This window comes from Polypterus senegalus, chromosome 2 (assembly GCF_016835505.1).
Source record: "Polypterus senegalus isolate Bchr_013 chromosome 2, ASM1683550v1, whole genome shotgun sequence".
NCBI classification, from domain to species: Eukaryota; Metazoa; Chordata; class Cladistia; order Polypteriformes; family Polypteridae; genus Polypterus; species Polypterus senegalus.
In genome coordinates, this window is record NC_053155.1 from 105,547,029 (window position 1) to 105,574,205 (window position 27,177).

The 27,177-nt window shown below is 36.3% G+C and overlaps 1 protein-coding gene across 19 annotated transcripts in view; it reads left to right on the forward strand.

Moving 5' to 3' along the window:
* tenm4 (teneurin transmembrane protein 4) overlaps nucleotides 1-27,177 on the forward strand; it is a 627,939-nt gene that overhangs the window by 524,506 nt on the left and 76,256 nt on the right. For all 19 annotated transcript variants that reach the window (XM_039744302.1, XM_039744300.1, XM_039744305.1 and 16 more), the window contains 2 exons: nucleotides 3,920-4,074; nucleotides 25,302-26,179. In XM_039744302.1, coding sequence (XP_039600236.1) covers nucleotides 3,920-4,074; nucleotides 25,302-26,179 — 1,033 coding nt within the window. The remainder of the gene's footprint in view (nucleotides 1-3,919; nucleotides 4,075-25,301; nucleotides 26,180-27,177) is intronic.

Below are 27,177 nucleotides of genomic sequence, written 5' to 3' on the forward strand. Positions count from 1 at the left end.
TGGAAACTCATTCAGTTGTGTCCTTGAAATGCATCCCAGTCCAGGATCTGCACTGCCATCATTTGTCTGCTTTCAAACCATGTCACTTTGAGCAATGCTGTGCCATTTTGCTGACTTCAGTACAAGAATAGTTATAGACAAACAGATATTTTTGTCTGTCCAGATGTCATTTCTACTATGACTTTTATTGCTAACAGAATGTAGTTAGAATGGCAGTGGGTTACTTTACATTCATGTGTAGCTTGAGACAGGTTAGAGGCAATGCCCGAAAAGATAAGAGAGAATGAAAAAAGACAAAGGACTGTAGTCTCACAAATAATCATTGAATTAAAGTCCAGTTGTTAGAAGTTATTCAGTTCATTCCTAGTTTGTCTTAAAATGTTCTTATTAATTAATGGATTGGTGACAATGTTTTATGTCGGCAAAGGCACTTGAAGTAAAAACATCAAGATCATATAATGGTTTTCTAAATGCCATCACTTGCATAAAAATAAAAAAAATATATTTTCATAAATCACTGTTTCATTTGATTTGATTTTTCAACACAGGCAAAGATATAAATAACTCATTGAAACCTGTGCGGTTTTCCTAACAATGCTATCATCAATTCCTAAATGAGCCTTAGATTTATAAATACACCAACTTTTTTTTTTGGACGCCTTTCAATTACCTCCCTCAAACCTTTTGTGTTTACTGTGTTTCTACCTGCTTACATATAAAGAAACTTTTTAGATGATAATATTTGCCCCATTTAAAAAGCACCAGTATTGAATCTGGCAAAATCAAATCTGCAATAATGAGGCAGTAATGAATTTGTAATATATGCCTGATTAAATCAGTTATCCAAGTGGTTATTTTTATGCACATATGTACAATATATTTTAACTATATGTCACTTATAGTACAGATTTCATCTTGCTAAGACCACTGCAGTGTGGAAATTCACAGTTTTGTCACATACATGGATTCATGTAAAATGTTCTATGTAACTGATCATGTAAGAGTACCATTTGCATGTTGAAATAATGCTTTAACAAATCATTACATCAAAATATCAAATCATTTGTATATATGCATTTCACTGCTTTGCTGGCAAAGAGCTAATTTCACAAATAGGTGGCATGTTTGTGGTTATGCAACACTTATGCTTCAAAAAATAATTTATCATTTCATTTTAGTCATTGAAACCATCCATATTGTTTCTTATACTGTATATACAAGATAATGTAAGATTCACATACCTGCTTAATCCAATTCAGGGTCATGGGTGGCTGTAGCCTATTCTGGTAACTTTGGGCACAAGGCAAGAAATTGATCATGGGTGGCTGTAGCCTATTTTGGTAGCTTTGGGCACAAGACAAGAAATTGCACTGAAAAGAGCACCAACTTACTGCATGGCCCACTCATGCATTCACCGATGCAAGGCCAACTTTTAACAGCCAGCCATCCTACCCAGCATGTCTTTAAAGGTGTAGGAAAAACTGTGGACCCAAAGGAAAACTAGCACATATTCTGAAGAGAATGCCTTTACAATGACCAGGGGCCTCATGCATAATGCCGTGCATAGAATTCGCACTATAACATGGCGTAAGCAGAAAAGCCGAAATGTGCTTATGCACAAAAAATCCAGATGCATAAATCTGTGTGTTCGCCAACTTCCACGTTCTTCCACTACATAAATCCCGGTCAGCATGAAAAGTAACGCTCATGCACGCATCTGCTGTCCCGCCCCAACTCCACCCAGAATTATGCCTCTTTGAATATGCAAATCAATATAAATAGCCCTTAAGCTTACTTTTCTTTCCCTAAATACCCAATCGCCACACAATCAACTCTGTAATAGACGTTAAGCCATCTGTAGCTGAGAACGCAGATTCTTCAAAACTTTTAAGGAACATTGAAATATCTTCGTAGTACGTGTTTAATTATTCTATCCATCTATCCTTCCAGTGTCACGCCAGTCCCAGTAAGAATACAGTGCGAGGCAGGAACAATCTGTGAATGGAGCGCAGGCTCCTAGCTAACGCTGCGGCATCGTGTCCTCACATGTTTAATTATTAACAATATAGATTATTTAAATGAAGTTAAAGTTTTATCTGTATAATATAATAAACATGTTTTGCTGCATTTCATCTTAAAAATGATATCATGTAAATACGTGATTTATAAAGTGGCTCAGGTTGTGCAATATTATAACTGTAGTGCAAGTTTACAGTAAGGTAATTCTACTTATAAGTACAAAAAGTTCTACAAGGAGCACTTGATTGAGTGTGTTTATAGTTCTTGGAATGAAACTCTTTCTGAACCACAAGATCCATACAGGAAAGGCTTTAAAATGTTTGCCATGTGAAAGCAGTTCAATAGACAGCATGGCTGAGGCAGCGTGTGCTTGATGCCATATACCAATAATTCTCTTTCTCAGCTTCTGTAGATCTTTGATTACCCACTCAGATACAGTGATATAAATACTCCAAGTGGTGCAGTGAGAGTAATATGGAAAACCCATAACGGGAGCAGCTGAAAGAAGAAGAAGAAGGTGCAGTGAGAGTAACAATGCTAAAGCAGCTATGGTATTTAGAATAGTTTGACCATTCTGTGGACCATTGTATTGTTACTGGTTAATTACAATCAGATGCATTAAACTAATAAACAATATGCGGTTAATTTCAGTGTATTTATAAAACCGAGTCAGGGATGTGGATCTGAAAAAGAAAGGGTAACCACACAGAAAAAGTAGCACTGCTTTGACGCTGGGTGCCGCCAGTCTGCAGAACCGAGCGGAGAACTTGTGTACGACATGGTACCGTGGAAATGTGCGTGGCTTTACGCCAAGTTTAGGTTTTATACATCGCGATTCGAATGTGGAAACGTTCTTACACAACACTTTTGTGCGTACGCACCGTTTATACATGAGGCCCCAGGTGTCAGTATCGAACACACTGCATCCATGAAACAGCAGCACTAATCAAAATGCCATTTGGGGATTGGGAAGCTTTAATACATATTATCTAGAGAAAAAAAGTGATTTTGTATAAAATATGCATTGAAAATAAAATGTACTTTCTTTATCTTTTTATTGTGTGCATGTTGTATTTGCATAAAATTCTTTTTCTGTTGTTCACTGTGAATATTGCTGCAGTATATAAAGAATAAATATTTAGAACAAGTATTAAGTTTAATTATAAAAGTATATAAGTAAAACACTGTGAATCATATAATTATAGATTACATTAAATGCCTGGCACTTTTTTTTTGTATAATAAGATACAAATTGCAGAATGGCAATTCAATGTTGCTGCCACACAGAGTTTAATCCTTTGTGATTTCTTTCTTATGTATGACCAAGTCCCCAATACCCTTTTCCCCACCCTTTTTGCTCACACATTTCAGAGACATGCACTTACTTCATGTTTTTTAACAACATAAAACTGTCCTGGTGAGCCTGAATGTTGATGCAAGTTTCCTGTTATCCACATTTTTAGCAGTTTTCTCACAGTGTCTCAATGTCTTTAAGGTCTTACAGACGTTGGCCTTTGTGATCACCAAATATTTTTTTTAAGTTTTTATTTTCATTAAAACTGCTTACAGATGCTTTTGCTGTATTTGGTTTGATGTTCCAGGATATTGTAGTACTTGAAGAATGGTAATGGGTCCTTTGCATTTGAAACATACATACTATATACCAGCATACAGTGCAGCTTATCATACAAAACACAAGTGTAACTTATGCTCTTCTTTAGAATGGCCACAGCTTTCGAATTTTAAAAACAATAGCAATCATTATATTCAAAATGTGTATGTTAGGTTTAATAGTCATTAAAATACAAAAAAAGTTATGTTACAGACAAACTAAAACCTTTTTGCACACACTCCTCTGAATTAAACAAATAGTATTCTTTATGTACATCTTTTCTTCCAGGTATTACTGTTGATAAGCTTGGGTTCATCTACTTTGTTGATGGGACAATGATACGAAGAATTGATCAAAATGGAATAATTTCGACTCTGCTGGGCTCCAATGACTTAACTTCAGCTCGTCCTCTGAGTTGTGACTCTGTTATGGATATCTCACAGGTAAAGTCTTCATTAGTGTGGTTATTGAGCAGATTTATTCAAGGTCTTTTTTAAAACAGTTAAAGTAAGAGAAAACATTAGTGTGAATTAAAAATATGGTTAAAATTTGGCTTATTTTGCAAATATAAAACAGCCTCCTAACAACCTCTTGGATAAATGCAGTTATCTAAAAAAGTAGCATCTAACAGGAATTCTAATTTCATTTTTGTGTAAAACTGTACTAATAAAAATGGCACAAATAACAACCTCATTGTCAAGTAAATCATACCACTATGTAAAAAGTGGCAAAACCATTAAAGATAAGAATAGTGCAATATTGCTCTGTAATTCATTAGCACTAAAAATGTTGTGAAAGGAATTCATATGTAGTATACATATCTTTACATTTCTATTTACACTCAACAGTAAAGTAGTTTTTACTTCACGTTCAGTGTACTAGAGACATTGGAGGCAGAGAATAATATCCACAGAAAACTAAAATCATATATTTATTTTACTTGCTGTATCTGTACTAACATATACAGTAATTTTGATATCAGCCATTTTCCATTCATGTTATTTAAAGAATGCCACATAACAGTCTGACAAAACTGGGATGCTTTGGCTAAGACATGAGCAACCAATTACTTTCTAGCATTATTAGATATCATGATTATACTCTTCTATTATGTTCAACTGGGAGTCATCCAGCAACTGGTCTGGTGTCTGGTAGTACCTTGCATTAGTCTTTTTTTCAGCTTAGATTCATAAAAAAATCCTCATTTTTGTTCCTGTTTACTGTTTTTATTCTTTTTTGATAATAAAGATTAATGTTATGAAGTTTACTTTCACAAAGGTTGTTTAATTTATACATGTGTACTTAAAGGCATAACAATCCCCATTTACTTCCTGTGGTTCAAACATTTTTTTAAACCTTAATACTTTAATTCTTAGTAATATTTTCATTAGGTATATGCAAGTCAGGATGTTCAATATACAGTATAGACTTTGCACATTCCCATCTGCATGTATTTCTAATTAGTTTTCCTGCTACATTCTAAAGGTATGCAACCTTTTTTATACTTTATTTTATTTTACTTAAAGAACAAAACACAATAATAATAAATCTAATTTTAGAAAAAGAAATGCAATAGGGCTGCCATGATTAATTAATGTAATTGACTAAAAAATTGTAATCAAATTGTGTTTTCATAACCAACTAATCTTCCCTGCCACTCCCACTCAAGTTGAGCCCCAGCATGCTATGACTGTCTGTAATGTTTTTGAGTAGGCTAATCATGGTGGCAGTTTCACCACATTTAGGGGAAGAAGGTTCCTCCAAGTATCAGGGAAAATTATTCTCTGTGTGGTAGAATTTCACCCAAAAATCTGAAAAAATAGTTGTTTGTTCATTGTGTGAAAAACATAGTGTTCCACAACAGCACTAGCTCAATGCATGGACACCTAAAGAGAAAGCATTCTGGAAGTATATCATGAGAAAAGCCAACAATACTGCAAATGACCCACTTATACTTACTTAGCCATTCGAAAATAGCTCTTTTATTGTTGTGTAGCTGTTTAACTTGGGAAATTCATACTGCTAATTAGATCTGAGAGTAAGCTAGAGCTATGAGTGTTTCTGTAAACAGAATATATAAATTGCCTGCTCTCACCATTATTACTCAAGAATGCTTTGAAGTAATATTTCAGTACATAGGCTTGTTAAATCCAGTAATATAGACTATAGAGGGGCTAGCAAATTCTAAACTACTGACATTTTGTTGCAGGTCTGAAAAAAAACATTATTAAATTTGAGCAGCAATTAAATCCTATATAAACATAGGTCAGCTTAATAAAGTTACTTTTAGGTATTTTCTTCAATTGTTAAATTGTCAGTGAATCACATTAATTAAATAACCAGGCTGACTGGGGAAGATTTGGGAATGCACAAATAAGTGTGTTTTTTCATGCCAGTCCCAAGTAAGGATAAATGGGGAGGGTTACATCAGGAAGGGAAACTGGTGTAAAATTTTGCCAGATCACATTGTGGACAATAATACAGATTTCCATACTGGATTGGTCAAACCACGGTTTAACAACGGCCACAACCAGTACTGTTAGACAGCAGGGTGCTGGGGAACATTGGGCTGCTGTTGGCCAAAGGAGAAGAAGAGGGGGAAGGTGTGTCCAGGGGCAGGAGGTGAGAATGAAGGTTAGGAGAGTGGAAGGGAGGGTAGAAACTTTGAATGTTGGCAGTATGACTAGTAAAGGGAGAGAGTTAGCTAATATGATGGGGAGAAGGATGGCTGATATATTGTGCATGTAAGAGACCAGATGGAACAGGAGTAAGGCCAGGTGTGTCAGAGGCGGGTTCAAATTAATTAGAATAATAATAATAATACATTTTATTTATATAGCGCCTTTCCCGTTCTCAAGGCACTTACAGAATATAAGAAAGAATAAAAAGCCTAACAGACAACATAATTGATGGTTTAGCACACACACATACAGTTTACATGAGCTTCTTGACATAGAGGTAAACTGAGAGAAGGGTAATAAAGTGAAGTTGAGCTAAAAGCCTTCCTGAACAGATGAGTTTTGAGTTGTTTTTTAAAGGAATTCATTGAGTCAGCTGATCTAATTAATTTCGGTAAGTCATTCCAGTATCTGGGCGGTATACAGCTGAAGGCCCTGTCACCCATGGAGTGTAGATTAGTGTGAGGCACAACAAGATTGCCAGAATCAGAGGACCTTAGTGGGCGGGCAGGCACATAGTGATGGAGAAGGTCACTGATGTAGTTTGGCACAAGGTTATTTAAGGCTTTGTAGGTTATTAGTAGGATTTTATATTCGATTCTGTAAGACACAGGGAGCCAGTGAAGATGGAGCAGGATGGGTGTGATGTGCTCGCTGCTGCTGGTTCGAGTAAGGACTCTTGCAGCTGAGCTTTGAATAAGCTGGAGCTGTGATATAAGATTAGAAGGGGCACCTGCCAGCAGCGAGTTACAATAATCGATGTGGGATGTAATAAAACCATGGACAAGCTTCTCAGCATTAGAAAAGGAGAGGAAGGAGCGAACACAGGATATGTTATGGAGGTGAAAGTAAGAAAGTTTCTTAATGTGATTTATGTGGGTGGAATAAGAGAGGGAGGAATCAAAAATGACACCAAGATTCTTTGCAGTAGAGGCAGGTCTGATGAGATCACCTCCAAGATGGACTGGGAATGAGCTCATTTTATTAAGTTGCATTTTAGTCCCAATTTGCAGGAGTTCAGTTTTGTTGCAATTTAATTTTAAAGAGTTCTGCTCTCCATCCAGGTTTTAATTTTACTGAGGCAGGTTGTGAGCTGAGAAAGCTCTGATGAAGTTCCACTTTTAACATTGAAGTAGAGTTGAGTATCATCTGCATAAAAATGATAGCCCAGTCCAAAGCGATAAATAATATAGCCAAGGGGAAGCATATAAATACAGAAGAGAGGAGGGCCGAGGACAGAACCCTGTGGAACTCCTTGTGTGACTGGCGCCGAGCTGGATCGACTGTTGCCAAAACTAACAAACTCTTGCCTATCAGTCAGATAGTACTTGAACCACTGGAGGGCAGTGCCAGAGATACCCAACATGTTCTCCATTCTGGACAGTAGAATGTCATGTTTGACAGTGTCAAATGGTGCACTGAGGTCTAATATATGCTGGTTTGTCCAGAGTCTGCTGCTATAAGCAAATCATCATCATCATCAAATCTGTACTGTGCCCTGAAAACAGATTGAAAGGGTTCCATCAAGTTATTAAGTAATTGGTGAGCTGGGAGGCTACAACACACTCAATAACTTTTTCTATCATAATGTGGATGGGAGGAGATGGTAGGGGTTATCCTGAAAGAACAATATGTCAGGAGTGTTTTGGAGGTGAAAAGAGTGTCGTACAGAGTGTTGATTATGACACTGGAAATTGAAGGTTTTATAATGAATGTTATCAGTGCGCATGCCCTGCAAGTTGGGTATGCGATGGAAGATAATGAAGATTTCTGGAGTGCGGTGGATGAAGTGAGGGAGAGAGGGGGGTGATTGGAGCAGATTTCAATGAACCAGAACAGATGGGTTTAGGAAGTGATGGGCAAGTATTGTGTCAAGGAGAGAAATTCCAAAGGTCAGATGGTAGTGTATTTTGCAAAAAATGGACATTGCTGTGGTGAATACGTATTTTAACACTAGAATCCTTAAAGCCTATGAATAAAGTTGTAATGTCAGGCCACCTTAAATTCCTTTGCACCTCTCCATCAGAGTCTTTGTGTTGCAAATGTGTCAAGCAGCAAGCAGCCTGCTATCCCATCCCCACCGATGCAGCTGAGGTTCTCCCAGCTCAAGTCTGATTATCTGGGTGTGAGATGCCTGGAATTGTATAGGGTAAATAATATATTGTTATTTGGAATAGATACATTTCATTTTTGTTCAGTGTCTACAATGATCTGGATAAATGTAGGACAGAAAATGTGAGGCAAGAAATATTGAACAAATAACTAAAACAGAAACCTTTTTGATGTTATAATAACAACAAAATGCTGACGTGAATTGTATAATGTGTGAAGACTTGAGTCCAAATATCAAATAAACACTTTCACAAATGGTATAACAAAACAAGTAGACTTTTATTCAAAAATATAACCGATGAAAAAGAAATAATTCAATTTACATGTTGCTGTCAATATGTAAAAACTGAAGCCCAAATACCAATTTCATGGATGGTGTAGCGGTAAGAACAGTGGCTTCTAAAGCAAGAGGTTGCAGGTTTGATCCTGGGTCTTCCCTGCATTTTCCGTAGTGAGCTTCTTTAATTGTTACTATTATATAATAAATTATGTATTATATATTATGTAATAAAAACATAAATTTGCTTTTAGTCTGTTTTTACCTCTAACCCACCCATGCAATTGATAAACGAGAGTATTACAAGATTATTATGAGAGTAATGGGGAGTGTGGAAGAGAGGTGAAGAAAAGAGTACAGGCAAGATGGAGTGGATGAAGAAGAGTGTCAGAAGTGATTTGTGACAGACCAGGAAGAGAGAAAGGGAAGGTCTACAAGATGACAATGATACCAGTTATGCTATATGGGTTGGAGATGATGGCACTGACAAAAAGGCAGGAGACAAAGCTGGAGTTGGCAGGGTTAAAGATGTCAAGATTTGCTTTGAGTGTGATTAGGATGGGCAGGATTAGAAACGAGTAGATTGGAGGGTCAGCTGTGGTTGGTCTGTTTAGAGATGTGTGCAGTAGTGCTGATCAGCAAATATCGCCAAAGCAGTATTCGGCAGTGAATTTGCTGTGTTCACATTAACCCTTGTTCATTTAATTATTTACTGATAATTCGGCCTGTTTAGTAGAATTTTATTTTTTCATTTAATACCATCCATCCATCCATTTTCTAACCCGCTGAATCCGAATACAGGGTCACGGGGGTCTGCTGGAGCCAAACCCAGCCAACACAGGGCACAAGGCAGGAACCAATCCTGGGGAGGGTGCCAACCCACCACAGGACACAGACAAACACACTCACACACCAAGCACAATTTAGAATCGCCAATCCACCTAACCTGCATGTCTTTGGATTGCGGGAGGAAACCGGAGCACACGGGGAGAACATGCAAACTCCACGCAGGGAGGACCCGGGAAGCGAACCCGGGTCTCCTAACTGCGAGGCAGCAGCGCCACCGTGCCGCCTCATTTAATACCAGTGCCCCATAATGCTTTGCGAGGCCAGTGCAACGTCCTCAGAAGCTGTAACAGCCAAAATTGATGGGATCGTCCCCCCATGTATATATTACTGATCATTTGCATTACAGACTTAGTGGGACAAGTTATATGTGCTGATGTTTTATTAATGTGCACTCATGAGGTAACCTACTGAATAAGATATGTAGCAAGTTGCCTTCAATAAAGTAAACAAACATCAAGAATTTAAAATGAACAAACATATTTATGTGCATATTGTTAGCCCTGCTCATCACCATTTTTTTAAATGATAAATAAATGTTTAAATGTTATGATGGCAATAACAAGCAACAAGAATGAAAAAAAAATGCTTGTTGTACTGTCAGTGCCCACGAAAACACGAATTGACTGCTACTGAAAAGTTTTATTTAACACTAGAATTACCAGAGCCTACGAAAAAACTCGTAATTCCGTCCCACCTTAAACTGCTTCTTAAATCCCTTCACACCTCTCCATGCGCCCTTTGTCTTCTAAATGTGCTGATAAAGAGAAGCTGGCTATTCCATCCCCCCACCAATTTAGAACGTGCACGAACTTCTCTCAGCTCATGCCTTGATTGAGTATCTGGGAGTGAAGTGGAGTTTTAGAGTGGAAATAATAGATCGTTGTTTGGAACACACACATTTCATGTCTGTTCCGTTTCTACAGTAATCTGTGTCAACACATTGTTAAAACAGAAACTTTTTTATATTCTAGTAGTAGATGACAAAATGTAGGCATAAACTATATAATGTATGAAGCCTGAAGTCCAAATAGCAAAGAAACATTTTCACAAGAATAACACAATTGCACTTTTATTCAAACATATAACTGCAGAAACAAAAAGCCGCCTTAACATGCGACATTGACACCAATTTACTGTAACTGACTCCGTGGCTCAATAGACTCAGCCCCCGCTTGGGAATCAAGGGGTCGTGGGTTCGATCCTGCGCCCCTCCGTTTTGAAAGTAAACTGCTCTTGTCTTACTGTTTTAGAATAAAAGCGTACATTTGATTTCAGTCTGTAACAGCCGGTGCAGTTTATGATCCTTGTAAAGGTTAGCTTTTTTTTTTATTCACTTTTTACTCTCTCAGTCGCGTTCAGAATCAATCCATACAACCCCATCTGACACGGCTGTTTTCACTAAAGGCGCTATAGCTCTGCAGTGTACCACGATGCATACTAACGCCCCCACCTGGTTCTGACACACAGGCGCTGGCGAAGCTGCCTTCTTCGTATCTCACCGTCACTTGATTTTCTTTTTATTCAGTTTTATTGAGTGTTCCTGCCAGTCCCCGCATGTTGCTGTATGCTGGATAGAGAGAAGTGTGTACACTGCTTCTTACAGGAAAAGGCGATGGAAAAAGTGCACTTGAATAAAAGTGCACTTTTGTTATACTTTTACACCAATATATGTTCCTGTGCTTGAACGACACGGGCAGATGGGGAGTGGCCGAAGTTACTGGTCTTTACCATTCTTTCCTCTCCATGTCCTGTAGTACAAAAGAAAAAGCATACAGCAACATGCGGAGACTGGCAGGAACACTCAATAAAACGAAAAGCAAGTGACGGTGAGATACGAAGATGGCAGCTTCGCCAGCGTTTGTGTGTCAGAACCGGGGGGTGGGGGTCGGTCGGTGATTGTGCGTTAGTATGCATCGTGGTACACTGCAGAGCTATAGCGCGTCTTTAGTGAAAACAGCCGTGTCAGATGGGGTTGTATGGATTGATTCTGAACGCGACTGAGAGAGTGAAAAGTGAATAAAAAAAAAAAGCTAACCTTTACAAGGATCATAAACTGCACCGGCTGTTACAGACTGAAATCAAATGTACGCTTTTATTCTAAAACAGTAAGACAAGAGCAGTTTACTTCTCAAAACGGAGGGGCGCAGGATCGAACCCGCGACCCCTTGATTCCCAAACGGGGGCTGAGTCTATTGAGCCACGGAATCAGTTACAGTAAAACTGGTGTCAATGTCGCATGTTAAGGCGGCTTTTTGTTTCTGCAGTTATATGTTTGAATAAAAGTGCAATTGTGTTATTCTTGTGAAAATGTTTCTTTGCTATTTGGACTTCAGGCTTCATACATTATATAGTTTATGCCTACATTTTGTCATCTACTACTAGAATATAAAAAAGTTTCTGTTTTAACAATGTGTTGACACAGATTACTGTAGAAACGGAACAGACATGAAATGCGTGTGTTCCAAACAACGATCTATTATTTCCACTCTAAAACTCCACTTCACTCCCAGATACTCAATCAAGGCCTGAGCTGAGAGAAGTTCGTGCACGTTCTAAATTGGTGGGGGGATGGAATAGCCGGCTTCTCTTTATCAGCACATTTAGAAGACAAAGGGCGCTGGCGGAGAGGTGTGAAGGGATTTAAGAAGCAGTTTAAGGTGGGACGGAATTACGAGTTTTTTCGTAGGCTCTGGTAATTCTAGTGTTAATTCTGTGCAGCTGAAAAAGTATGAAATATTCATTTTAGTTCAGCCTACTATTCAAGAGATATAAGTTGCCTGTCTCCTACAATGTGATTTCAGTCAGTATCATTTATACTTTGCAAACATTATTAAGCTGCTTTATATCAGATTTGCCTTGAAGCTATATTCATGATGTCAATGAATAACATCTATCTCAATTTAAGATGGATTTTTAAAAAATACATGTGAAATGAGTATTATAAATGAACTTTATTCGGTCTTGTTTCAAGTTGGACTGCTGACATTAAGCAATGTTAATAAGTCATAAGACCTAAATACTTTAGAGTTAACAGTGTTGTGTTGCTTGTCTTGTTTTTTTTCGGTTGTGTCTCCTTTATATTTTCAAATTCTATATATAAAATTATTCAATAAATATTCAAATATAACACACATTTGTATGCCTACTTAAATTATTTGGACAAAATTACTTGTTAATCTATCAATGAATAAAATACTCAATAGATTAATTGTTTATAAAACAATCATCTGTAGCAACCCTTAAATGCAATAGTATGGTCTAAGGACTATACATGATACTCAGCACTCAACCCACACTCAACACTGAGAGCTGTTACAAGAGAGCCCCGTGTAAAGTAATTCTTTCTAATGAATGAAGAGGTATAATAAAATGAAAAAGCTCACCACATGGCCATCTTGATTCCTTTACAATTACATTTATCAATTTTTACCAAATTCTGACAAATTTTGGAAGTGATCCTTATTAAAAAAAATTAGGTTTTTTTCCAATTTGAGATATAGTAGAGAGAGAAGTTCCCAAATTTTTTTAGCCACTGACCAGACAATGCATGCATACTATTTCCATTAACTGGATAACTAATAAAAATACATTTAAAACTTAAAACAAAACAGAAATTTGTGTATAATAAAACCAACAAAACTTATCAAAAGTACTAACCTCAGCAGGAACAGACTCAAATTCACTTGAATATGTATTTCACTAACTTGTGGTACTCTTCAAATGCATTTAGACTAAAATCAACTTTGCCCAATGTAGCAAATAGATTTCCCAATTAATCTCTGTCAAATGCATTTTCAGCATCTAGAGACAGTAAAACCTCTGGAAAATCAGATTCTGTAGAATACAGTAAATTAAACAAATTCTGAAGATTGAATGTCATACATAGAGTGTAGCACAATTTCACTTCTTTAAGCTAAAACTTTCAGCAAGAGCTTAACATCATTATTCAGTAGTGAGATTGGTCTATATGAAGCAGCAGTTATTTTTTCTTGCAAAGACAGTGATGGAAGCTTGGTATAATATTTTTGGTAGAATTTTATTTTGTCTATGTTTAATGAATATTTCTAAGAATAATGTTGTGAACAGAGTTGAAAACTTTTTATAGAATTCCATTTAACCATCAGGGCTTGTAGCTTTCATTTAGGCCTATAGCTTTCTTGCTTTACAGTGCATTTATACCATCCTTAATTTTGAAATAACAACGATTGATCATGCTTCTCTGAAAAGACAGCATCAAGCTGTGGCACTTTACTTTATCAAGAAAGTCCTTGAATTGAATCTTACTTTCTTTGCACGACAAGTAACATACGGGCTTATGGTATTCCATGAATGTATCAGTTATTTCTTGTTACACCCAGATGTGATTTTTTATCTGTATATTTGTATTCCAAACTTCTTGTTTATTTATTTGTTGGAGTTAGATTTTACTGGCGTTTTGTCATGTTCATATTGTTCATGACTTGACTTAAAAATAAGATGCTTTGTGTCTTTTTTCAGTCAAAAGATCAAATTCCAGTTTTAGAGACAGCCTTTTCTTATAGAGCTCCTCATGAGAAGACCTTACATATTCATGTGCATCTCAGGTTAACTGGCAACTATAGATTACCTCACTGTGAATGAATGCATGTTTACATACCTTTTTAGTTTTTTCCACCATTTTGCCTATTGTCTTTGGGATATACACTTATAAATGTCTAGAAAATGGATGGGTGGATGAATGGATGCCACAAATGACATTTTATGAAAATGGCAAGACTGAACTGTTGTCTGCAAATTATTTGGTTTTCTGAAAATTATTAGATTTCAAAATGTAGCGCTCGCTAAATCTTCTTTAGATGTGCAAGGAAATACACCCTTTATCATAATGGCCTATTAGACATTTTGTAAAAATGAAAATACAGGAAATAACACAGAACTTATTTTGGAAAATCAAACATGCTTATTTGGCAACAATAATAAAATAAAAAATAATAAAAACAACCAGATGATCCAAGTATTGCTCTTTCAGTCTGATATACTTACACTGCAGCACAAGCCTTATCTGAGAAGACATCTTCTTGCACACCAAATTTTAAAATAAAAATTTCAGAGGAAATTTGATTTTTGGCTTTCTTTTTGTAGTTTTCTGCAATGTTCCTATGTCAATGCCAACACGTTGATTTTCCTTGCCTTACACCCTTGCATCTGGTATCTCTACTCATCTGCTTACCCCTGGGGATATGCTATGAGAGCTCACTTCAAATACAAGCCACTTTCACTCAGGAATCTGCATCTATCCACATATACATTGTTGACAATAACCCAACATATTGACCTAGGAGGCATGGAAAGCACTGATAAACAACCACAATTAAAACACATTAAGTTTAAGAAACCATAAATACTAGAAATAAGGAAAATTGACATAACATGCAAATTAATAATGAAACAAGAATGTCAGTTCTATGACCTTGTTGATAGTGGGCACATTCATATTAACAGGATTCTTGAAAATCCTTTATTTTTACAGTTTAAACATCCAAAACATAAAACAAGATCATCACTTTAAGATACAAACAAAACTTTAGAAACAGTGAAGCTTAACCAGCAAGTATTAGACATCAATTCAGGCTTTGATGATGGGAAAGATGTGCTTGTTAGTTTTGATCATTATAAAGCTGTTGAATATTACTTCATTCCATGCTGACAATGCTTGATCTAAGCTTTTTTATCGCATGATCTCTGCCTTCTCATTTCTGAACCTTGCAACATCTATGCTGCAGAAACTGTCAGTGGCCCATAAATATGAAGTCTAGGGGGATCTTAACTGGCAAAGTAGCTCCAGGCTTTTGTTAATAAATGCAGTGTATTTGTGGAGGGGGTTACATCTTGAAAAATCTGTAGCTGTCAGAATGTTCTGTATTTTTTCTCAGTTGAACAAAGTCTCTCAGAGAAGTACTGTCACTTCTGCATTACAACAAGCCAATGACAAAGTACAGTTTGCTTGTAGAAATAAAGTATACATGAGGGGGTGGGAATTCCACATTTTTACATTTTATTTATTTTTTAGTGACATTCTTTATATTGCTGCGGTGGGTTGGCGCCCTGCCCAGGATTGGTTCCTGCCTTGCGCCCTGTGTTTGCTCCAGCAGACCCCCGTGACCCTGTGTTCGGATTCAACGGGTTGGAAAATGGATGGATGGGTAGTTTATATTGGGTTGTGCCAGTGGAGTAGAGGTTTAAGGCTACTATCTTATGCCTACAGGAACATGGACGTGATATTTGAATTTTTTGTGAATACTTCAGTTTCCTGCCAAGGTCCAATAATGGGCCTTAATTGGCACTGACTGTGATGGAGTATGGGTTTGTGCACATGTATACATGTGGCTTGGGTTTAAAATCAAATCCTGGTTCCTCTATATGTGGAGGTTGCATTTTCTCTTTGTCTGTTTGGATCTTTTTCCAGGTCCATTACCTTTACTATGGAGATTTGTGTACTGGTCTTTCTTACTGTGGACAGGCAGCCCTTGGCCAGAGTTGGCCACTGGATTGTTGATAGGAACAACTCACCCTGAGCTGCATTAAGGTGGTTCAAAAGAATGAGTAGTTTCATGATTTCAGTGTTTTTCACCCAAGTTTTATGGTATGCATGTACTGCAAGTCAAATATTATTATAAGGTAATCCAGTTAACATAGTTTTTGCTTTGTACATAAGCAGGCTTCATAAGCCCATATATTACTAACAAATCTTCTAAGCTTACTTTTTTTAATATTTTTAAGAAAAACAGATCTAATGTATTACAAAACATAATGCTTACTTTTTGGCCTTGCAGATCAAATCACTTTTCTTAGAGAGTTTTACAAAGAGTGGAAGAAAAAAAAACCTAATATGCATTTTGAAATTGGAACTACAGGCCTTCTTGTTGTTATGTTTGTTACTTTTCATATATTTTTTATACTTTATCCTGAAAGAATTCTGGTGATCTTATATGTCTCTTGTTTTGAAGCTCAATGACTTAAGGTTTAATGAATGTTTGAGGAAATAATATATTTGCATTTTGCCTCAACATCATTTTGTTTATCTTTGGCTGCTGTGGATTGTGGATTATATCATTATGAAGTGGATCCTAGTTGCTAGGGCCGTGGACTCTAGGCTCACAACTTTGAGGGGTTAATAAGGTTAAAAAGTTGTCCAGTCTGCAATTTTGTATCCAAATTTGTGGATAATAAACCTACATTCTTTTGTGACTTTCAAGATCTTTTTGTTTTAATTTCCAGGTTCTTGATTATTTTACTCATGTGCCTGACGTTTGATTATTGTTCTCATTTTCACTCTGCTCATATATCTGGTGACTTTCAGTTTTGACCTCAGTTAGTTATTTGACTTTGTTATCACCTCGTTCTTTCCATGAAAAAAATATACAGTCTCTCCTGAAGTCAGTTAACATCCTGCCAGGACCACCACTGCACAGACTTCCCATCAAAAAGATGTGCTTTACACATCTCTGCACTGCACTGGTGACACTTAACATTTGTTAAGCTGTTTTATACTTGAAAGATTTTGTGATGCCACACTTAATACTTTCCACCATATTAACCCACCCATAATGATAATTTCATGAGGAGGTTAAGGTTTTGTTTCATTAATTATAGTGTAAAATTTCATAAATACAAGTTAAAGTGTTTGTGACAATGTGGTCTTTGATGTATATTAGAATTAGTTAGCATTCAGTTATACTCTTTTTCTGTGGAGTTTGCATTTTCCCCTGGCATTGTTGTAGTTTTCATCAGACAGTTCAGTTCTGACCCCACCCTCAAAAGTGTGTAGTTGAAGTTAATTTGCAACCACTGAATTGGTCCTCTCTGAATGAGTGTGCCCAGCAGAGGACTGGCACATGTCCAAGATTCTTGGTCACTGGTCAGTGGTCCATCCATTTTAATTTTTTCAGTTTGAATATATTGGGTCATGTTCAAAATCACAAAAATATCTTATTTTTGATAGGAAAAGAAAAATATTCATAAAGATTTTGCTTATATTGTGGAGTAACTTATTTATGACTATTTTTATTCAGCATATCATATATTCAATATAGTCTGTATTAACATCAAAATTAGCTTAAACTCCCAAAGCTTAGTTTTAATCTATTTCCAAGCTTATATTGATCACTGTAGAAGAGAGTTCATTAACAATATTATCAATCAAGCAGAATTTAACTCAAAATGCTTTTCTCTTAATTCTTCATTTGTTCATGTGAATAGCAACTATAAGTACATGGGACTCTTGTCTTGCAGGTTAGTTTAAAAGATCAAAGGGTGCCTTGATATATAAACATATATAGGTGATCACATTTAAAAACTAAAATCCATGGATGTCATGCAGTTTTAGAGATAAACTAGAATTCAGTACTCAAGATTTTTTGGAAAAATCTACACCAAAAGTCTTTTTGTGAGCATTTCAATTGAAATGCATGTTACTTTAAGTAACATTTAAGTTACATTTACTTTACAGTACAGTTAACAGAATTTGATCCATCTATCCATTCATTATCCAACCCGCCATATCCTAACTACAGGATCATGGGGGACTGCTGGAGCCAATCCCAGCTAACACAGGGCGCAAGACAGGAAACAAACCCTGGGCAGGGCACCAGCCTACCGCAGACAGAATTTGATCTCCTCATGAAATATAAGTAAAGGAACAGATCATCCAGAATTAAATTTTTTAGGAATTTATTACCTCAAAAATTGTCTTTAGTCTATTGCAAACTACAATATTTGGTGAGCTTACCTTATTTTTGTAATATAAATTGCCATAGAGTCCAGCACATGCCAGTATTGTCATAAAGTCTTATGAGTAATGTGTCTGTTGATCAGCATAAACACGTGGGATTCTGTATGTGCGTACTGGAAAATTCATTATCTATTTTTGGCTAATTTTCTTAGAGTTTTAAATTTCTGTAACAATGTATAGCTTGAAGTACTTGATTTTTACACCTATTTTGTAAAATGAACATCACAGTTTAGGTGGAGTGGATTTTAGGTACTTAGTGAGGTGCAAAATTAAAGAAAAGACAGTAAATGACTATGAGGAGGTAACAGAATCCTCTTCAGCTGAGCCAAACCAACATATTTTACTGTTTCCAAGTAATCCTGTCTAACACTCTTTCATACTTTTTTCAATTCTAGGCTATTAACTAGGGCTTTGTTCCGGTCCAGCTGACAGCTATTACCTTTTTAGAATGGGCGCGGTTTGTTCAGGCTGCCAGGCTTGTTTTACATGTGATGGTGGCAAGGGAAATATCCTTTCATCATTTACAACTGCAAGTAAGCCCTTTCAGCCAGGTCTCTTGGGTAACTCTGGACTAGAGGTCATGAAATATTTAACTGGCAATGTTGACAAGAAATGGGTTTTAAGAAATTGAAAATTCCCCTGTTGGTCCCAAAGTAAATGTGGTTTTCGGTATTCACTCTAAGGATTGGATATATCTTGAGCTTGCTTGCCATTTGATATTAGGTAAAATGATATGTTTTATAATAGGAAGTATACTGGTGTGAATTACAGATGTGTGCGGCAGATAGATGAACTATAGCAGGGCTTATCAAAAGTAATCTTAAATAACGGCATCAGTTTTATTCTGCCATGCAGAAGTGATACCACCAGAATAAATTAACAGAGGTATGCCTGACTGGGCCAGTGGCAGTCAGTTATACTCTACCATTTACTGTCCAGGTGAGAATATGTAACAAGTTACACGTGAAAAGATGATAAATCCAACATTAGCATATTTCAGTGCAACACAGAAATATATTCCTGATGTTACAAAAGTTTTCAAACACTGTCAGTTTGCAAAGTAGTGCAAATATTGACTGTCTGCTTTTCTGCCTTCGTTATCTCAAATTAAATACATGTTAAATTCTTAAATATTGTTATTCCATTCCATCAGTTTTCTAAAGCTCTCTTTCCATTTCAGATTTATGTGGAGCAAGCTCCTTTCAGCATCATTCATAGAATACCAGTTGATCACAAAACGCACTTCTATGAGGCCTATTTAGAATGCTGATCAACCTAATTTGTACATCTCGCTAATGTGAAAAAAATAGCTGAAGTATCCAGAGAATGTGCCAATGGCCATAAAGGACAGCATACACAATCCTCATGGACAGTGATTTGAACACACATCTCTGGAGCTGTAACGAAGTTGCACCCATGTGTTTGCAACTCTTATGCCTTCATTTATCCCTCCCTATTTTGTCAATAAAAGAATAGTTTTTAGCTCATGTAAATTTCACCCAAGGAATATGCTGCTGTGTCATTATGCTGCTCTTGGTCATGTAAGTAAGGCAAAATGTCCATTTTACATTATAATTTCTCTATATTTTCTTCTTCCTCCTTTCCTGTTTTGAGATTTGTAGAATACAATGGTAATAAGATGTAGTAGTGAACGGTGCAGTGGAAGACTCAAATGGAAGCCATTTATAAAATAATTTAGATTGATTCAGCATCTGAATAAGCTGCTATATTTTAAGTATATTTGCAATATAACATTATTCAATATGTTCATTCTTCCTCATTTTTAGCAACATGCACATTATATGCAGTGTAAACAGATGGAAAGATGAAGATCATTTTAGTTATCGATAAATGGCACATCTAATCTTTCAAGTTGCTTTTCTAAATTTCTGAATTACTCTAAGGAAGCTTAAACTATTAAATGTGAAAAAACTGAGTTCATATTTCATATCAAGTTTCATAAATAATTGTTATTTTTTTACTGCATTGCTATTATCATTTTGTGTATTGAATCAAACCTTGTTATTTAAACATTATATTTATCAGGTTGCTGCAGTGGGCTGGCGCCCTGCCCGGGGTTTGTTTCCTGGCTTGCACCCTGTGTTGGCTGGGATTGGCTCCAGCAGACCCCCGTGACCCTGTAGTTCGGATATAGCGGGTTGGATAATGGATGGATGGATTTATCAGGTTGCCTTCTAATAAGTTATAAATGGAACATGAAATCCATTTCAAGAAAAAATAAGAATTTGATAAGGCAAATGTTTGCAGTGCAACAGTAGTAGCATCTTGTAAATTGTGACTTGCCAGCATTTAATTCAATTTGAACCCTTTTTAAAAAATAACATGAGTTGTACACAAATGTTATGTTTGTACAATTTAAACCAAAGATCTCCTGTCTCCCTGAACTGGATACATGAGGGTCAAAAATGGATGAATAGATAAAAATATAGAGGTTAAAAATAGATTTAAACTTTTCAGGCAGATAAAATTTTGTTGTTTGGCCTTTTGCTTTTTGCAGTATCTAAGCACTTGAGGCCTTGTATTGTCTTTTGTTTAGATTAAAGTCAATTTTCCTTGAACGTATCACTCAGTACTTCAATATTTCAATTTTAGTGAATAGGTTTGTATTTTACCCAGTTTAGTTGTTCTTAGAAATATTGAAATTATCCCTAACATACAGTACAAAATAATTGTTTTTGAACATAGCTCTTCTATAATAATGTAAAGACAAACTAAATGTGTTCCTGCCCTGTGAGGTCTATGGCTTATGATTGTTTACCAACTGTCTTTTGAATTTCATCTTTCAGTTTCTTGCTATTAAAAATGTTTTTTGAGGTGTTATACCACTAAATATTTCTAGTAAATATTTCTTTGATATTGCAAGGCCAACTCTTTTGAGTCATACTTTGGCTTATCATCATTTCACTAAATACACGATCGCAAGGTTACCATGTTCATTACCAAAGAACATTTTGTACTTTATATTATGTTACAAGTAGAGTATAAATAGTATTTTCTGAAAATAGCTTAGCAGAATCCCTAAATCTTTTGATACTGTAACAGTATTCACCAATACTCCGTAGCTCTGCCTCAAATCAGATTTTTTGTCATGTGTACATAGTACAATGAAATAAAACAAGTTTACATAATATAACACATATCTATATATCTATACACACACACACACATTCACAATGTTTGTTGTATTACAACTTTGTTTTTATTATTGACTGTCTATCGACCTTATGAGTTGTGGGGTGAAACTGTGAGTGAATTACAGGTGTGTGTGCCACTGGCCCTGTACAGTTTACCTTAAGGAAGGAGTTAGAAAAGTGACTGTGCAGAATAAATGAGGTCTTCAATTACAATGTTTGCCTTTCTATTGCAGGGAGTGTTGTATATGTCTTGAATAGATGGCAGGTCTGGGCTGGTAATACTCTCTTTTGATTTCACCAACCTTTGCAGTGCTTTATTACATTGAGCCGAGCGAGTATCATAACAAGATGTGATGCAGCCAGCAAGGATGGACTACACTATGCACCTGTAGACATTTGTGAGTTCAGATGGAGAAATGTAAACTGTCCTCAAATGTCAGAGGAAGTAAATGTGTTGGTGAGCCATTTTACAAGAGCCAAAATGTGTTGAGTCATCTTCAGTTCATTAGTAATAGCCACTCCAAAAAATTAAATCTACTCACTCTTTCAACATCATTTCCAGAGATGTAGATGATAATGTGGTCTGCTTCATGCTGTCTGAGGTCTATTTTATTTTTTTTGTTCTTTATTTCGCCTTATACAATTTCTTGTATTAGGAATTCGTTAGTTTTCGCATTCCCCTTGGGGTCAGAATGCAGGGTCAGTCATTGTACAACGCCCCTGGAGCAATTGCAGGTTAAGGGCCTTGCTCAAGGGCCCAGCAGAGTAGGATCTCTTTTGGCAATGATGGGAATTCAAACCGGCAACCTTTGGGATACCAGCGCAGATCCTTAGCCTCAGAGCCACTCTGACCAGCTGTTCAGTTCTGCTGACACTAAGAGTGCGATAGTTGTCCTAGTGTCTCTGAGTCAGCAGATTGGTGACGTCATTGTAAGCTATCTTATCATCATTGATGATCAGGTGTGATCAGATTAATTTCAAATGACAAAGTTGGAGATTTGCTTGGCCACACAGTCATAGGTGAAAAAAGGAACACAGAAGGAGCACACATCCCTGCAGAGTTACTTTGCATAGTGGATGTTTTGCTACTAATCTGCACATTTTAAGTTTTTCTTTTAGTTTGTATTACCCATATGTGCCAGGATGGTATGAAGTGAAAGGGATGTGGAATTACTTCTGGGCCGGTAGTGACAATATGCATAGTGAAGATGACCATGACGGTCTGGAATATTGTGTTTACTATGTCCCATCACCAGTCTCACAAAAGACTTTATCAAAGCTGTAAATAATGCTCTTAAAACCATGGGGAAATCAGATAATATATTAAGTATGCCACCTTAAGAAATAATATTCTTTATTCTTTTTATTTTACTATTATAATTGCTTATTACTTTTTCATCACAATGTTGCATTTCACTGCAGAACTCTTGGTTTTTCCAGTTCAATATAAAAGTGAAGAGTACTGTTACATAGCATCTTTATAATAAAAATAAAACAAGGTTATTTAAATCAAAAATGCAGGCAAACCATGATTAAACCTGTAACTAGGTTTGCATATAGTAAAAATCAACATCTTGTGCATTCAGTACTGTACTTGTATTCAAATCAATTCCTAAACTGTACCAAATATTCACTAAGAATATTTTAAGGTAACAGGCCATTGTTAAACAAAAAATATATGCCTCCCTTTGGTCTTGAAATATTCTGATATAGGACTGCTTGACTCTCCACAATGGAAATGATCATATGTCTTGACCATACTCTCTTTGAGAACAAGTCATATGGAGGATCCTTCCTTTTTCAACCATTGCACTGAGTAATCATAAGATCTAACCCTTACTAATTTCCTGTCTAACTCCTATATAAAGGATTTAAATAAATAAGGGCTGTCAATAAAGTTTCAGATATGGAAACAATAATGAAAAAAATTGCTGTTGCACTGAAAGTAATAACCAAACATTTTTACTTTTTTTTTGTTGTCCTGGATATAGTATACCTATTTGCCCAACCAAAAAAATACCAAAATGATTTCTTTTTATTTCCCTCTCTAGAAATTCCCATCCACTCTGTCTTCCAAATCAGTTACATTGTACAACTTCCAATCTGAGGCTGCTTGTAGGGCTTTCCCCTAAATCTTCTGGACTGCAGAAATATTTTTCCAGGGTCAACAAGTATATCTTTCATAAGTCTCTATACTCTGTACTCTAAGGCTTATGACTAAATAGTCCATACAGTGTTCAGACGTCCAGAGTTTTATCATACACAGCTGAAAATCCAGAATCGACTGGACTTGGGGCATTCACATAGCTTATTTCCTGAAAGATCTTTCTCACTCTGATTTGCCCATTCCTTCTGGTTTTCACAGGAAAGTATACCTTCCACATGTATGACATTTTTAAGCTGTTCCAGTTCTTTTGTGCCCCTCCTACCCTTTTAATATGTTTCCATATGTGTGTGGGTATTAATGCAAAATGATATGGTTAAGATTGTCAGTTAAAGCAATGCATATATTTAAGCAACTTAGAAAGTAAAATGTATTGGTGCAAAAACTAGGAATGCAGAACTTTTCCATTAAACATATCAATACTTTGGGTAGTGTTTCTGTTTGGTTTATAAAGACAAGAGTTTAACCCCATGCCAAGATGAATGTTCTCTTTTCCTTTCAAAGGGACATTCCTGTTGATTTTTTCCAATAAACTGAGATTGAAAAGTAGTTTCTGAGGTTATTTTGAATCAGATGAGAGCCTACAGGGTGTCAAAAATCAGAAAGAGGAAGCCTAAAAGAAGTTTAAAAGCCAATTATTGGTATACAGTATGTTAAAATGCACTTAACAGTGTGGTGTAATTTTGACTGCTTACGTTGCTTTTTCTCTGATCAAGATGCTTGATTTTCTTGTTCAAACTTTGATCTCCAGCTGTTTTATTTCATTTCTGAGTTTCAGAAATTGTGGCTGAAAAACAAAAAATAATAATGGGAACTTTGTATTTCATTCATTTATTCAGCCAACACAACATATCCATATGGTTAAAACCTTTCAACAGTCTGTGGTGTTTGTTAGTTTGTTTAGTGGATTTATTTATTTATTTTTGCATTTTTAAATACAAGGGGTGACCCAAAAAAAACGGAGTTTGTTCATAAAAAAAAATCATGTATTTATTTTTACACTTTCAAACTTTTGTCACTTTCAAAGTATTCTCCGTGTGATGTAGTCAGTTTTTGCTGACCACTCAGCACCGTGTTGCAACTGCATTGTCATAATAGAACTGAGGAAGAAGCAGTCACCTTTTTGCCAAAACTAGGGATGTTTTTTCCTCAAATCCTGATGCAACCTTTTAAAATCATAGAGATAAAAGCCCTGGTTGACCGTTTGACTGTCTGTAGCATAACAACTATTTCCTCCACATTTTTCTCAAACAGGAAAAAAAATTCCACTGCCGCACATTGTTTGTATAAATCAAGCATCACAAAATAGGCAAACAAGTTGAAAGAGTCGTAAAAAAATATCACTGTTGCCAAATGCAGAATTTCACAACAACACCAGTTGGTGCACTGGTGCAGAAGCGTTTCTAGAATGTTCACTTACCAGGGGAAGCATGTACTAAGAGGGGGCCCAACCTCCAGAAGATAATTCCATTTTTTTTGGGTCCCCCCTCAGACATTAAACATTTATCCTCCTCCAATCAGGTTAACTGTGACCCTGGTTTAGATTAGCTAGTGTATTTTTCTTGCATATTGTATATTTTTGCTATACACAAAAAGTATTCTATTTGTAGGTACTGTACAATGTAAGTGTAGTGAAACTGTAAAATGATTTTTTTTTCTTCACAGGTGCGACTAGAATGGCCTACTGATCTTGCTGTCAGTCCCATGGATAACTCATTGTATGTGTTGGACAACAATGTTGTGCTTCAGATCTCTGAAAACCACCAGGTGCGCATTGTGGCTGGGAGACCTATGCATTGCCAAGTGCCAGGCATTGACCACTTTCTCCTCAGTAAGGTGGCTGTGCATGCCACTCTGGAGTCTGCGACAGCACTGGCTGTATCTCACAATGGCATTCTTTATATTGCTGAGTCAGATGAGAAAAAGATAAATCGTGTAAGGCAGGTGACAACCAACGGTGAAATCTCATTGGTTGCTGGAGCACCGAGTGGATGTGACTGCAAAAATGATGCTAATTGTGACTGCTATTCTGGCGATGATGGATATGCCAAGGATGCCAAACTGAATGCACCTCTTTCCCTCGCTGTTTCACCTGAAGGAGAGCTATTCATTGCAGATCTGGGGAATATCAGAATCCGCTATGTCCGCAAGAATAAGCCATTTCTCAACCCACATAACCTTTATGAGGTTTCATCCCCTATTGATGGAGAACTGTATCTTTTTGACACTAATGGCAGCCACATCTACACTCAGAGTCTAATCACTGGAGACTACCTCTACAATATTACCTATACTGGCAATGGTGATATCAGCTCTATTACTGATAATAATGGAAATACTCTAAAAATCACCAGAGATGGCACAGGAATGCCACTTTGGCTGGTAGTGCCAGATGGCCAGGAATACTGGTTGACCATTGGCACAAACAATGCTCTCAAAAGTATTACTGCTCAAGGGCATGAATTGGCAATGATGACTTACCATGGAAATTCTGGTCTCCTAGCAACAAAAAGTGATGAAAATGGATGGACTACATTTTATGAGTAAGTACCCCTGGCCATTTAATAAAACAACGTCCTTATGTACAAAGTTTGAACTCTACACATTACACTGAATACTAAATTCTAATAACTTTATTGTTATATGCATAGGCTGATTGAAAATGCTTATATACTTTGTATTCATATGAAGGGTATTTTTTATTTATTCATGTTAATTTTAATCTAAAATATCAATAAGTAGTTTCACATGTACTTAACTGATGACATAAGTTGCAGTTATACCCACAAGTCTCCAGGAACTACATTCATTCTTTAAACTGACCCACTAGCAGAATATTTCCTCACCACTATAAATAGATTTGCTGTTGCATCTGCCATACACCAACACTTGGCACAAGACGTTTCTACTGCACATAACAAATAACAAACGTGCTACATGTATGATTTCTTTATTTTAATGTATATCTATTTTTTGTGTATTTATAGAGATAATCGAATATGTGATTTAGGATAAATCCACTCATGTTCCTTAAAAAGCACTTGCTGTACATGTGTTTGGGTATTTGTAAATAAGGTATTGATGATCTGTAAGTGGCTTTTAAATGTTTCTTATTTGTTTGGTGATAAGCATCACCTTATCCAAGACAACCTATATGTGTAAACTAAACAGATGTCAAAAGTTCAGTTGTTTTTGGCAGATGCAAATCTTTTGTTTACCTGCACTCAGAAAATAGAGAAATGTTTCCACTGACACGAAACCAAAATAAATAAATGAAATCTAGACTCTCTAGGCAAAATGATTTGCATGTTTCATCTTTTGTGAAAAATTCTTTAAGCTTCTAGGGCTTTGCAAATCTACAGTTGATCTGTTCCAGCTTATTAAAAATAATTGCAGTGAGAGATTGGAAAATGGAAGTTTAAAATGAGCAAGGCAGCATCCTTCTAACTGTAATGATAATAACAGTGTATGGTTCATCTTACCTGATAAATTACATAAAAGACCATTATAGGGACCAACCATAGGTTAATATGAATTCCGG